Source organism: Manis javanica, chromosome 2 (genome assembly GCF_040802235.1).
Source record: "Manis javanica isolate MJ-LG chromosome 2, MJ_LKY, whole genome shotgun sequence".
In the NCBI taxonomy this organism is placed as follows: Eukaryota; Metazoa; Chordata; class Mammalia; order Pholidota; family Manidae; genus Manis; species Manis javanica.
The window spans coordinates 21,760,797-21,773,150 of NC_133157.1; the positions used below are offsets into that span (position 1 = coordinate 21,760,797).

A 12,354-nucleotide genomic window follows, 5' to 3' on the forward strand; every position below is an offset into this window, starting at 1 on the left:
ATAGTTACATAAATAAATAAATAGAAAGATAAATAAAAGATAGATGACAGACAGCTACAGTAAAAATACCCTTCAGAAATAAAGTGAAATAAAAACACATTTTCAGATGAAAAAACATTAAGAGAATTTGTGACCAATAGATTTGCTCTACAAAAATGTATGAAGGCAGTTCTTCAGATAGAAGGAAACAAATTCAGGAATGAAGAAAGTGTACGATGTCCAATATTACTGACTGTTTGGAAATGCATATTAAAACTATGATGAGCTATCACTACACACATATTTGAATGGTGACACATACCTCATATACCCTGTATATCATATATAGACACATATACATGTGTCTACACACACACAATACCAAGTGCAGGATGGGACACAGAACCACTTAGACATTTCTATCGTGAATGAGAAATTGCACATCCACCACTCTGAACATTTTAGTCATTTCTCAGAGTGTTAAATATACTTTTACCATATGATCTAGTAATCCCATCCCTGGGTGTTTATCCTAAATAAATGAAAATGTAAGTTCACACAAAAACCTGTAACAAACATAGATGAACCTCAAAGTTATTGCGTTGAGTGAAAAAAGCCAGTCTCAAAATTACATACTGTACGATTCCATTTACATGATTCTCAAAAAGACAAAGCTATAGTGATGGAAAACAGGTGGGTGTCAGGGGTTAGGGGTGAGGGGAGGGTGTAACTGTAAGGGAGTTTTGGGGAGTGATGGAACTACTCTGTATCCTGAGTGTGGTTGTGGTTTCAGGAATCTGTATGCGTGTTTGAATTCATGGATTGTGTACACACAAAAAGTCAATTTGTATGATAACTTTTAAAATCAAATTTATAAACTAATTATAGCTGTAGTGGCTCCAAAGGGGTGTGGTGGTGGTACAGCTTGTCAATAGGAAATTAGTTCTCTTTACTGATCTTTTTGCATTTCACAAACTGGTGGCAGAAGGAAAAGATAAAAATAAGAAAGACATGCTGTTTTAAAACTTTTATCATTACTATTATTATTTGTTTCTAGCGGAGCAACCTCTAGAAGTATGATAAAGATTATAAATAGAGTTTGGTTGAAGCCTTGCCCTTGGATATAATGTCTAGATGATATTATTTTATTTTTTTACAGATTGAAGATGATGAAAAATGAACAAATTCAGCTGCTGCCTCTGAGCAGACACATGGGCTGGTCCTGCCACTGGATTTAAAGAGGTAAAGGAAATGATCACTGTGAACATAGTAGCCAGCCCAGAGGATGTCAGCTTATTGAGGACATGGGGGTGCCTTGCAGCGCCACATGAAAGATTCTGAACACATGTACCTTACACCAGTTCAAGATGCAAAGCTTGCAAACTTTAGCCAAGGATAACCCCAGCTGTTTGCAAATGTGCTCACGGTGCTTGGATCTCCTAGAAAGAACACCCGCTTTCCCAAAGACTGTCTGTTTTGAGATTAAGCTACTTTTCACATAAAAAGGGAGGCAGTCACACAGTAGATGCGGTGTTGAGAAAGGAGACAGTCAATGCAATGCGCCCCAGACTTGAGCCACATGAACACAAGGCAAAGGTGATGGTGTGGAGCGGCCTGGGGAGAGAATGTCTTGGGACCACAGTCCTTGAAGTGACATGTCGGCAGAGATGTATCTCATCAGGTGAAGTGACTGATCAATGCCCAGATATGACAGACTAGGGGAAAGGTGGCAGGAGTGTTTCCAACAGGCTGTCCTACCTACCACCCCGTTAAGACAGAAAAGTGAGGGACTGGTTGGATACTTTCCAAAGCTCAATGGGCTGATGTAGTTGCGTGGAGTAGACTGCCAGATCAAAAGTCCCCGATTACTCTTCTGGTGTTTGTTAAAGGCTCAGGTTTATTCTGTGGAAATTAGAGCCCAAATTATCTGAGGCAGTGCATCACAGGTACAACTGCAGAGATTGCCACAAACGAGGTATTCATGCACCATCCTACAAGCAGGCACTGCTAGCGAGGGACAACATTTTGAACATGGCATGGCTTGGAATGTAATAGCAATAAGCATTCATATTTCCAGACTTCACGGTCACCTTTATAGTTCCATTTCTTCATCTATAAAAATACAGTAACTGTTACATTTACTTCAGGATTAATGGTAGGATTAAGTGAGCACATAAAATGGTACAAGTTTTTTAAGTTTATTTATCTGTATCTAGTGTTATAACCAAATCTATTTTTATCATTTCTATTTATTGCCTTTTAATTGTTTGCAATGTCCACTGCTAGGGCTCTTCCATCACGAACTTCATCCTCAGGTAATTCTGGTTAAGGAAGCATACAGGGTGGCATATTTTCCCAACCTCTGTATGTGGGAGAATGTCCCTGTTAAATTCACAACACAAAGATATTCTTATAAAATATAGTCACAAGGTGGCATCTTTCTCCTGTCACTACAGCCTGCTGTGGCTCGCGAACAGTGTATTACCGATTTTAAAACGAAAGAAGACACTTCCTAGCACACATGGAAACTGAAATTCTTCCTGCCTCTGCTTCCATTTAGGGCACTTGAGTTTTGACATCTCAGAAGGATCTCTGCCAGCATTACTCTATGCTCGCTTCTATTTGAATTGCCCAAACACAGATGTGTCCTACCTTTTTACAGCACCTGCTCTCATGTAGAAAAATGGTGTAGTGAAGGGTGGGGTACATATGGATATCCTCTAGCACGGGTCTCAGTAGATAGGCAGGGATTGAGGTTCCATTTCTCATCAAACTGTGGGACTCTGAATCAGGATAGAGGTGGTGAGAGATGTAATATATCCCCCATCCCTGACCCCACCAACCTATGTTTTGGGTTTTCTCATAAAAGTCTTTATTTCTGAGATAAAGCCAGGGTAGTTTTTTTCTCAGTTCAGCACCATGTTGTCATTTCAGTATGTTTAGGTTGCTTTGCAATCTTAGTTTTTGGTATAGTGAAAGTTTATCATTTTCTGTATCTGCATGTCTTGTAGTAGAGGCCAAGGTTTCTGAACCATGGAATTATTGACATGTTGGCCTGATGATCCTTTGGTGTGGAGGCTGTCCAGTGGATTGTAGCATGTTTAGTTGTATTCCTGGCCTTTACAATAGATACTAGAAGCACTGCTTCCCCCACAAATGTCTCCAAACATTGCCCAGTGATCCCTGGGGGGGATGTGTATAAAATCACCCCCGTTGAGAACCACTGCTTTCTACTAGAGGGTCTGGGGATCAGCATCAAGATTGGAGCAACAGTCTCAATTAATGTTAAGGCAAGACCTCTTTGTCCCCACTAGCTTACCACAAAGACACTTAAAAGGCCTGACTGCCCTGCCCATTGGAAATACACAATGCCAGAGTATGTTGGCCTTATTCTCTCACCACTGGGACATGGGTCAGAATTAGCCAGGGAGCTTTAAATGTGCCAAGAGCCATGCCAGGTATCTCAGAATATTGTTATTTTCATCACCATTTTGAAAATGAGATGTTTACTAGAACAACTGATAGATGATGTTTTGATGCGATCGTGAAAAAGTACATGTATTATTCTATGAAAAATTTAGTTTTTGAAAATATTTTGAGAACAATATTTTAATATAATCAGGTGGGGTTTTTTTTGCAAAGAAAGTTTGAAAAATGTAGAAAAGAATTTAATCTAATTCCCAGCTGCTCAATAAAAACTCCTATTAGAATAGGCCTTTCTGCATAATGCACGGCAGTTAAATGTCAGTAAAGCAGTTATAAGGTAAACTTACTGTCCCAAACTAAAGACCAAAAAGTCCTTCCAGAAACTCATTTAAAACTGTTTTCTATAGGAACCTCCTAAGTTTGAGGGTAGACTGAGCTTTGTAGAGCTTTGTCCCTCCTTTGCTTTTTGAACTCAGCTGTCTTCCATTGTCATGTGACTCTATATGCTAATTATTTGTTCTGTTCATCAAATACTCCTAGCTTTCTGCATTCTGGGAATGTGCTAATATTGTACTTCCCTACTTCCTTGGGGGTTAAAGATGGCCATATAACTTTCTTTGGCCATTGAAATGGAGCAGCAGTGACATGTGTCACCTTTGGGAACGACTTTAGGAGCCAGTGAAAAATTCACTATGTCCTCTTTGCCATTGCATTTGTGAAAGCATGTATGGAGATGATGGCCTCCATGGCTGCAGGTTTGGTTTTATTAGCCAGGAACAGGTTCAGCTGAATGTCTCAGAGAAGTCAGTATCAAAGGGTAGACAGGCAATCTGAGATGAGCACAGCGATTCTGCTCTAGGAAGTCTGCAGGAACTCAGGCTCCTTCCAGCTTACTATTCACCCATTGCTAGGATGTGACCATCATCCTCATAGTCCAAGATGGCTGTGAGAGTTCTGCCACCATATTCATGTTCCAGGCAGAAAGATGGATTAAAGGATGAAAGGAAGAGATACAGATAAAAGACAGCAGCTGTCTTTTAAAGAGGTTTTCTGGAAACTGCCAAACAAGCCAGCACTTAGATATCATTGCCGACAATAGTTGTTATTTTCATCACCATTTTGAAAATAAGATGTTATAGAACAGTTGATAGATGTTGGCCACATCCAGCAGCAAAGGTGGCTGGGACATGTAGTCTTTATTTTAGGCACCTTTGTGCTCAGCAAAAACTCAGAAGCCCTATTGCTATTCAAGAATGGGAGACCAGATGTGGTGGGTAAGTGGCTAGGAGTCTCTGCCACAGTGAGCGCAGGGCCTAAGTTAGGACAGTTATAATGGCCCATCTGGTTAATCACAGTCTGGGTTAAGGGATGGACAGATAACCCATGCCTGCTCTAGTGGAGTCCTCCTTTAAGGTGATGCTGGTTGTTAATTGTTTAAACTTGAGCTTGTGGGAAAGCGTTTTTTTCTTCTTAGATCATAAATCTGAAGGCAGAGATCAAATCTAACATGCAAAAAGAAGCAGAAGTGAGAGACAAATGGGAGACCTAGCTAGTTCTCGATTTCCTTTCCAAGTCTTTTTGAAATCAGCTCCACCCCTGCCTTCTTCCAACTTAGTTATCCGAGCCAAGAAATCCCATTTTGTTTAAATGAGAAGTTGGGTGCCCAATGCTTACAAGCAGAGTCCTAAACCAACTGTCTACCTCCTTGGGTTTTTGTGGGAAACACATGGGTTAGTACACACAGTAGTTGCCATGGTACCTGGCACACAAATGTCCTGAAATGTTAGCTCTTAATGATGTGTTTAATTTAACACAGAGTAGGTGAAATTTGAAAAAGAGTTTCCTATTTTAAAAATCTTAGCTCAGATGGGTCTTGCTCATTCCCCAGGAAGATCTGGGGCTTTCTCCTCCTTGCTCCCCCTTCTCCATTCTCGTAGTCGTCCCTATTGCTCTGTAATTATTTGCAAATCTATATTCTCATATGATAGCCTTTGAACTTCCAGAGGACTAGAACTGAGTCTTACTCACCTTTAAGTCCTTGGTATCTGAAATTCTGGTACCTATTGATGGTTAATAAATATTGTTAGAAAAATAAGTATTTGAAGATTATTCATGGTTAAAGGAGGCAGTAAGACCAACTGCCATTTATAGAGTGCATGCTATATTCTAAACTGTCCTAAGAACTTTATATTTTTATGGTTAAGTCCTCACAATAACCCTTAACATGCTATTATTATTATTACTTCATCTTACTGGTGAACAAACTGGTGTCAAGGTCATACAACTACTGAACGACAGAGTTAAGATTTTATCCCAGGCAAACTGACTTCAGAGCCCTAACATTTCAACCAATACACTGTGATATCTCTCACTGAAGGGTTTTCATTAAATATAGATGGAATTAAATCAGCTCATATTAGGGACAGAGGAAATTTTGAGATCATTGAATTCCATCATGAAAGAGATGCAGAAACTGGAGCCAAGAATTGGAAGTGACTTGGATCAGACGGTTTATATAACTGCAGAGACATAGCTACCCAGGATTCCTGACTCCTAGTTGGAATCTAACCAAAAACCCTACCTCTTAATGCAAAGTGTGCTCCCTCTTTGCATTTTCGAGGAGTCCCTTTGTGATCTTGCTTTGGAAAACCACCCCCAGGTGGCAACTTGTTTCAAAGTAGCTAAGTGCCAAATGCCCTTGGAAGGCAAGGAAGCAGACCTCTATGGATCTCACCTGTTGAAGCAGACCAGGAGCACACGAAAGGGGGCTGAGGAAAAGGGACCCCTATTCATTCCTCAGATTTCAGCACAAACTTCCTGTCCTCAGAGAAGGCTTCTCTGGCCTGTCCAAGCTGAAGTCTGTGTTCCTAAGATCTCCTTCATAGCACTTAGCACAGTGAGCTGCAATTATACATATTATTTGTGGAGTATCGGCCTAATGACCACCTCACTTGTTATGCTGTAAGTTCCTTGGGATAAGATCCATGTCAGTTTGTGTTCCTCCTTATACTGCAGAGGAGGCATGTCATAGGTGCTTCAATGTATTTGTTGAATGAAGGATACGATGAATGGATGAATAGACAAATACATGAATGAAGCACCATGACAAGTCACCCCTATGGAATGCGTAGAAGTAGATGCAACCCCTCTATGGTGTGATCTGACAGGGCTCTCAAGAGTCCACAGACACATACAGGCACACACCACTGATCAGAAATCCTCACGAGGAAAGTCAAATAAGCATCTCTTTGGTGAGGACTCTGGGGCACCAAGGAGGGAGAGGAAGAGACACAAAAGGTGAGCAAGCAGTTTTCAAAGGATGCTTGCAAGTGGCGGGCCAGTCCGTGTGTGTTTTCCTCTGCAAAGTGTTTCCAATTACTGTGGCACTCTCGGTATCTGGATCCATCTCCAGTGAATTCCTCTGCAGCTCCTGCCAGACATATGGGATCAATCAGGGCTTCGGGCTGGTGCTCTTGCTGCGGGAATGTTGACAGCCTGACAGACGCGGGGTTCTGGTGTCATGGAATCTCCGAGTCTTTGGCTTGGTCCCGGGGAGCGAATGAGAGGGGGAGGAGAGAGATAGAGGCAGAGATAGAGGAAGGAGAGAGGGAGAAACCGAGAGAAGAGGAAGAGAAGGAGGGAAGCGGGAGATCTTTCTTGACTGCCCCCTTTCCTTCAAACATTTTATAGGCTTCAGGGAGCTGGAGGCGGCGAGCGGGAAGGGAGAAGAGCAGAGCGAGGGGGCAGAGCGCGCGCCGTCCGCCGCCGGGTCCCCGAGCTGCCGGAGGAGCCTGGGCTGTGTCCCCAGGGGCAGATGAAAGGGCGCTGAGCTCGTGGCCGCCGCCCGCGCCCCGCGCACGCCCCTCCGCGAGCGGGGCCGCCGAGCGTCTCTCCGCGCCGGGCCGACGCCTGCGCTCCGGGGCGGCCGCTCCGTCGCCGGCGCGATGTGGCCGCGCCTGGCCTTTTGTTGCTGGGGTCTCGCGCTCGTTTCGGGCTGGGCGACCTTTCAGCAGATGCCCCCCTCGCGCAACTTCAGCTTCCGCCTCTTCCCCGAGGCCGCGTCCGGAGCCCCGGCTTGGCCGCCCGCGCCGCCCGCGCCCAGCGAGGAAGCGGCGGAGAGCAAAGTGGCGCGGCTGGGCCAGGCGTTCCGGCGGCGCGTGCGGCGGCTGCGGGAGCTCAGCGGGCGCCTGGAGCTCGTGTTCCTGGTGGACGAGTCGTCCAGCGTGGGCCCCGCCAACTTCCTCAGCGAGCTCAAGTTCGTCCGCAAGCTGCTCTCCGACTTCCCCGTGGTGCCCACCGCCACGCGCGTGGCCATCGTGACCTTCTCGTCCAAGAACAACGTGGTGCCGCGCGTCGATTACATCTCCTCCCGCCGCGCGCACCAGCACAAGTGCGCGCTGCTCAGCCGCGAGATCCCTGCCATCTCCTACCGCGGCGGCGGCACCTACACCAAGGGAGCCTTCCAGCAAGCGGCGGTAAGGCGCCAGACCCCCCCACCCCCACCCCCACCCCGGCCCTCGGTCCCGCTCCAACCCCCGCCCTTGCCGCCCACCGCTGCCTGCCCATCCCGGACCCGGGTTCCAACCTGGGCGAGCCAACCTCCCCGTCAAGCGTCCCCATCCACGAAATCTGTCATACCTACCCTCCTGTTGTTGTGGGGGGTCCATGGGATAAGGGATTTTAAATGCCTAGCCAGCTGTCAGGCTCCCTAAGTGGACTTGTAGAGCCCTCTTAGGAAGGGGTCTTTAAAGAAGCTCACATCCACGCTTGTAGCGACAGATCGTGCCCAAGCTGAAACAGGTAGGTTATATTAGGTGTCTCTAAAGGTAAGATGTAGAGTGGCCTGAATATTGTCCCAATTCTCTTTTACATTATTTTATGCTATGTTTTATTGCATGCCTTTCTATTTTGCTCTAAGTCCTTGACAAAATTTGTGGCATCTGGAAGAGGAAGTCAGTTTTAGATGATGGACTTTTACAAAATTTAACTTCTTCTGATTATCAAGTACTACAATTCAGTAGTTGAAGAAAATTTGGAACACATACAAATGTCTGACACATTACAGCAAGCCAGTGTTTGTGGAGTGAAGAAAACAGAAAGGAGGAAAAGGGAAAAAACCTATAATCCCATCATCCTCAAAAGGCCACTGTTTACATGTTGCTGAACAGTTGCCCAGTGTGCACATCTGTATATACTTTAATCAAATTGGTGTCTTGCTGTTTTGAAGTCTACATTTTTTTCATTTGAAATGAAATAATTTGAAACATTAATTGTTTTATGTCTAATATAATATAGATATTATATATCTACATTATTAGCTACATACTATTCCATTGAATATGTGCACCATCATTTATTTTGCCAATTACCTATTGTTGGACACTTAGGTTTTCTATTAACTAAGTATGATAAACACAAATATTTGAGGACTCCTTTGATTACTTCTTCAGAAAAAATTTTATAAACTTCTTGAATCAAAACTTCATGAACATTTGTAAACTTTTAGATATATATTGTTCAGTTCTTCGTTGGTGGTTGTATACATTTACATTCCAACAGCAGAGTATTACAGCAATAAATTTGCCACACTGTAACCAATAATAGATACTATTATTAAATATCTTTGCAAATCTGATAGGTGAATAGAGGTATCATTTCAGCAAATTCAAAATTTTGTTTTACTAAGGATGAACATTTTCCATTACAATAGCTGGGCATTTGTATTTTTTCTTTGACAATTAACCTGGTAACAATTTTTGCCCATTTTGTAATTGTGGCAAATGTTTATTTTTCTTGATGGTTTGTAAAAGCTCTTTATATATAACGCTTTTATAAAGATATGCTGCAAATGTTTTTTCCACGTCACTACTTTTACTTTTGTTCATTGCAGAGTTAGATGGATGATTTAAATTTTTTATATATTCAAATCTATCAAACTTTATTCCTAAGAGCTTATATTTGTTTATATTCTTAGATTGGCCTACTGATTTCCCAAATTGGAGAAAGTTTTCCACTTAACAGTTTAATCCATCTGGAAGTTACTTTAGTACATATATGACAAAGATGCCTCATTTTATTTTTTAATTAGTAGCTAGTCAGTTGTCCCAACATCATTTGCTTAATATTCACCCATCATTTTCCAGTTTAACTGAATGTCACTTTTCTCATACCATAAATGATTATGAGAACTTGATCTCCTCTTGTCTTTTTATTAATTTTTTACTATCCTAGATAACAGGATAGCTTATCTATTATCTGTTATTTTTAAACTTTATAAAAATGATTTAATTGTAATTTTATAATATGTTTAAATATCTGATAATACAAATTCTTCTTAGCTTTTCTTTTTAAATTAGCTCTTAAGTATTTATTACTTAATATGAATTTGTAGTTCATTTTTACATATTCCAAATGAAACCAGCCAGGATTTTTATTTCAATTAAAAAATATTGAATTAAGTTGGGAATAGTTTACATTTTGTATAATAGTCCTTCCAAGTCAAAAATATGGTATGTCCATTTATAGCCAGTTCTTTTTATATCCTTTAGTAAAATTATAGATATCTAGTAAATAACTCCTGCATATATTTTCCACATCTAGACCTAAGTATATTCTACTCAACATTGCTATCATGAATGGTATCTTTTCAAATTAAATTTTAAGCAATTACTCCTGATGTATAGAAACACTGTTGATTTTTTAAATATATTGGCTCTATCTGGATCCTTGTTGAAGCCTCTGATTCATTTTTCTTTTCAAATACATTTTATTTTACTTATAATACATGTTTATTGTAGAAAATAAATTAATCAGAAAAATTTCCTGTAAATATACTGTAATATTTTGGTACATACTGTTTTTGGCTTGTTGCAGGTGTCTAGGTTATAGGTATGTTTTTACACATGTACATATATCATGCATCATGAATGTTTACCAAAAAAAGGGATGTATTATTGGCCATACATAACGCTTCTTTTTTGAATACCCATTAAAATATTTGGGGATGATTATCCATTTCTTATTGGAGGGTAGTTCTTTTTCTTATTGATTTGCAAATGCTCTTTAAATCTTAATGATATTAGCCTCCCCACTGCTAAGTATGAGGCAAATAGTTTTCCTCAGTTTTTCACTTGCCTTTTAATTTTGTTTATGATGCTAGCAACTGTCATTTTACCAATCTTCTGAATCTGTTTTCCTTTCATTTGTGCTTTTTTTTTCATTTCCTGTGGTATTTGAAAGGCTTTGCCTTAAGATATGAAATAATTCCTTAAAGATGCTCTCTGTTTATTGAAGTCGTTGCTCCAGGTAGGGTTCAGTTTTGCAGACCTAGTTCCCTGCTGACCTCCACTCCAAGTACCCATTAGTTCCAATGGCTGGTCTTACTCCTGATGCCAGGCCCATACCATCATGCTCTCTCAGAGAAAAACTTGCCATATGCCAGGTCCTCTGTTTGGCTTGGCCAGGTTTGCTCTGGGCCTCTGAGGACTGCTGATCTAGTTAAATGGGTTAAGAGTCAAGTGCATACCGCTTCCCTCAAAACCTACTTTGTCTACAGGTTTCTCCTTCCAAACACTACATCCTGTCTTGGAAGGTGAAATTCCCAACAAGGTTTCCCAGTGCTTTTCTTTAGTCTGGATCCATTTGTAATCTAACAACCAGAGAAGTCTCAAAAGTTTGTGTTATCTGGACTTCACCTTATTTTGTTTTTCTTTTCTCATTTTGATAAAGTTATGAGAGGGATAGGAGAGGGTCAGCTGCACCCAGTCCCTGTCTAACCTGGAAACCTGTATGTCTTTATTGTAACTTTTCCAGACCTCTGATGAGCATCCTTAGGTATTAAAATTGGATCTTTGGAAAAAATTGATAGAAAATGACCACTTTTGAGAAATGGCATTTACTGGAGGTTTGAATATGGATTTTTGCATAGAGATCAGGCAAGTGTGTTTCATAGAAGAATTAGTTTGAAATGGTAAGCTGTGTAGGTTGGGTTTGGAGATGAAACTTAAACATTTCAGCATGAAAACAAGGCCATTCATCAGATTTCCATGTGTGCGCTGAGTAGTCATATTGAAACTGATTGTAATCTGGCCTTTATGTGACATGAAAAGTCGTAGGGACATTTTTGAGGTTATGAATTACTTTCCCCAGAAAAATTAGTTTTTCGAATCTTCTCCACTTGTAATTGAATGCCCATGCAACTCTACACAGACCCACAAATACAGGCAAATATGCAAACACTTAAACACATACATAGATACACGCTGCAAGTCCACAGCTACCCCTCAGACTCCTTCCCCCTCTTATGTAAAATATCAAGATGTAGAATTTCCTTACCAACGTGAAAATTGCTGATATCTTTCATTACAGATGATTGATTAAACAAAAAGTCTAACAGTGCTGCTCCATTTCTTTAATTTGGTGTTGGAATTGTACAACTTAATGGGAAGTGCATGTATGGACACTATTATCCCACTTTATTTGAATCGATGAACTGCAGTGTGCACCTTTTCTTTTTAAACACCACCCCTAGCACTCATCAAAGAGCACAAGGACTGAAGCATAGGTCCTCTCAGAGATGCAATCAGTAGAATGGGGGAAAAGATTTAGTGCCCTGAACTTAATGATATGAAAACCTTTAACAAAATAACAAAAAAGCTCTTCTGCTTTTCCTTTCCAGGAAACGATCATTTCATAACAAGCTTTCTCCTTGGTGTTTCTCCCCACCATGTGCTTATAAATTACCTTTCCTAAATGGCATACTTTGGACTAGCCCTACTATGAATGCCAGACTCTCCATCTCCTAAGCGTTACATGTCATAATAAAATCAGAGCCCCTCATTCCTACATCCCTTTTGCTAGCTATCTGTTAAACATAGCATGAAGCTTCCTTTGAAAAAAATTTGTTTCCTTCATTGTTCCAGCATTCCAGAAATATGATCCTCTGATGGG

General features: G+C 41.1%; 1 protein-coding gene across 1 annotated transcript in view; it reads left to right on the forward strand.

Moving 5' to 3' along the window:
* Nucleotides 1–6,559: 6,559 nt before the first annotated feature.
* SVEP1 (sushi, von Willebrand factor type A, EGF and pentraxin domain containing 1) overlaps nucleotides 6,560–12,354 on the forward strand; it is a 171,624-nt gene continuing 165,829 nt past the window's right edge. Inside the window, exon 1 of the mRNA XM_073226361.1 lies at nucleotides 6,560–7,880. Coding sequence (XP_073082462.1) covers nucleotides 7,350–7,880 — 531 coding nt within the window. The 5' untranslated portion in view covers nucleotides 6,560–7,349. The remainder of the gene's footprint in view (nucleotides 7,881–12,354) is intronic.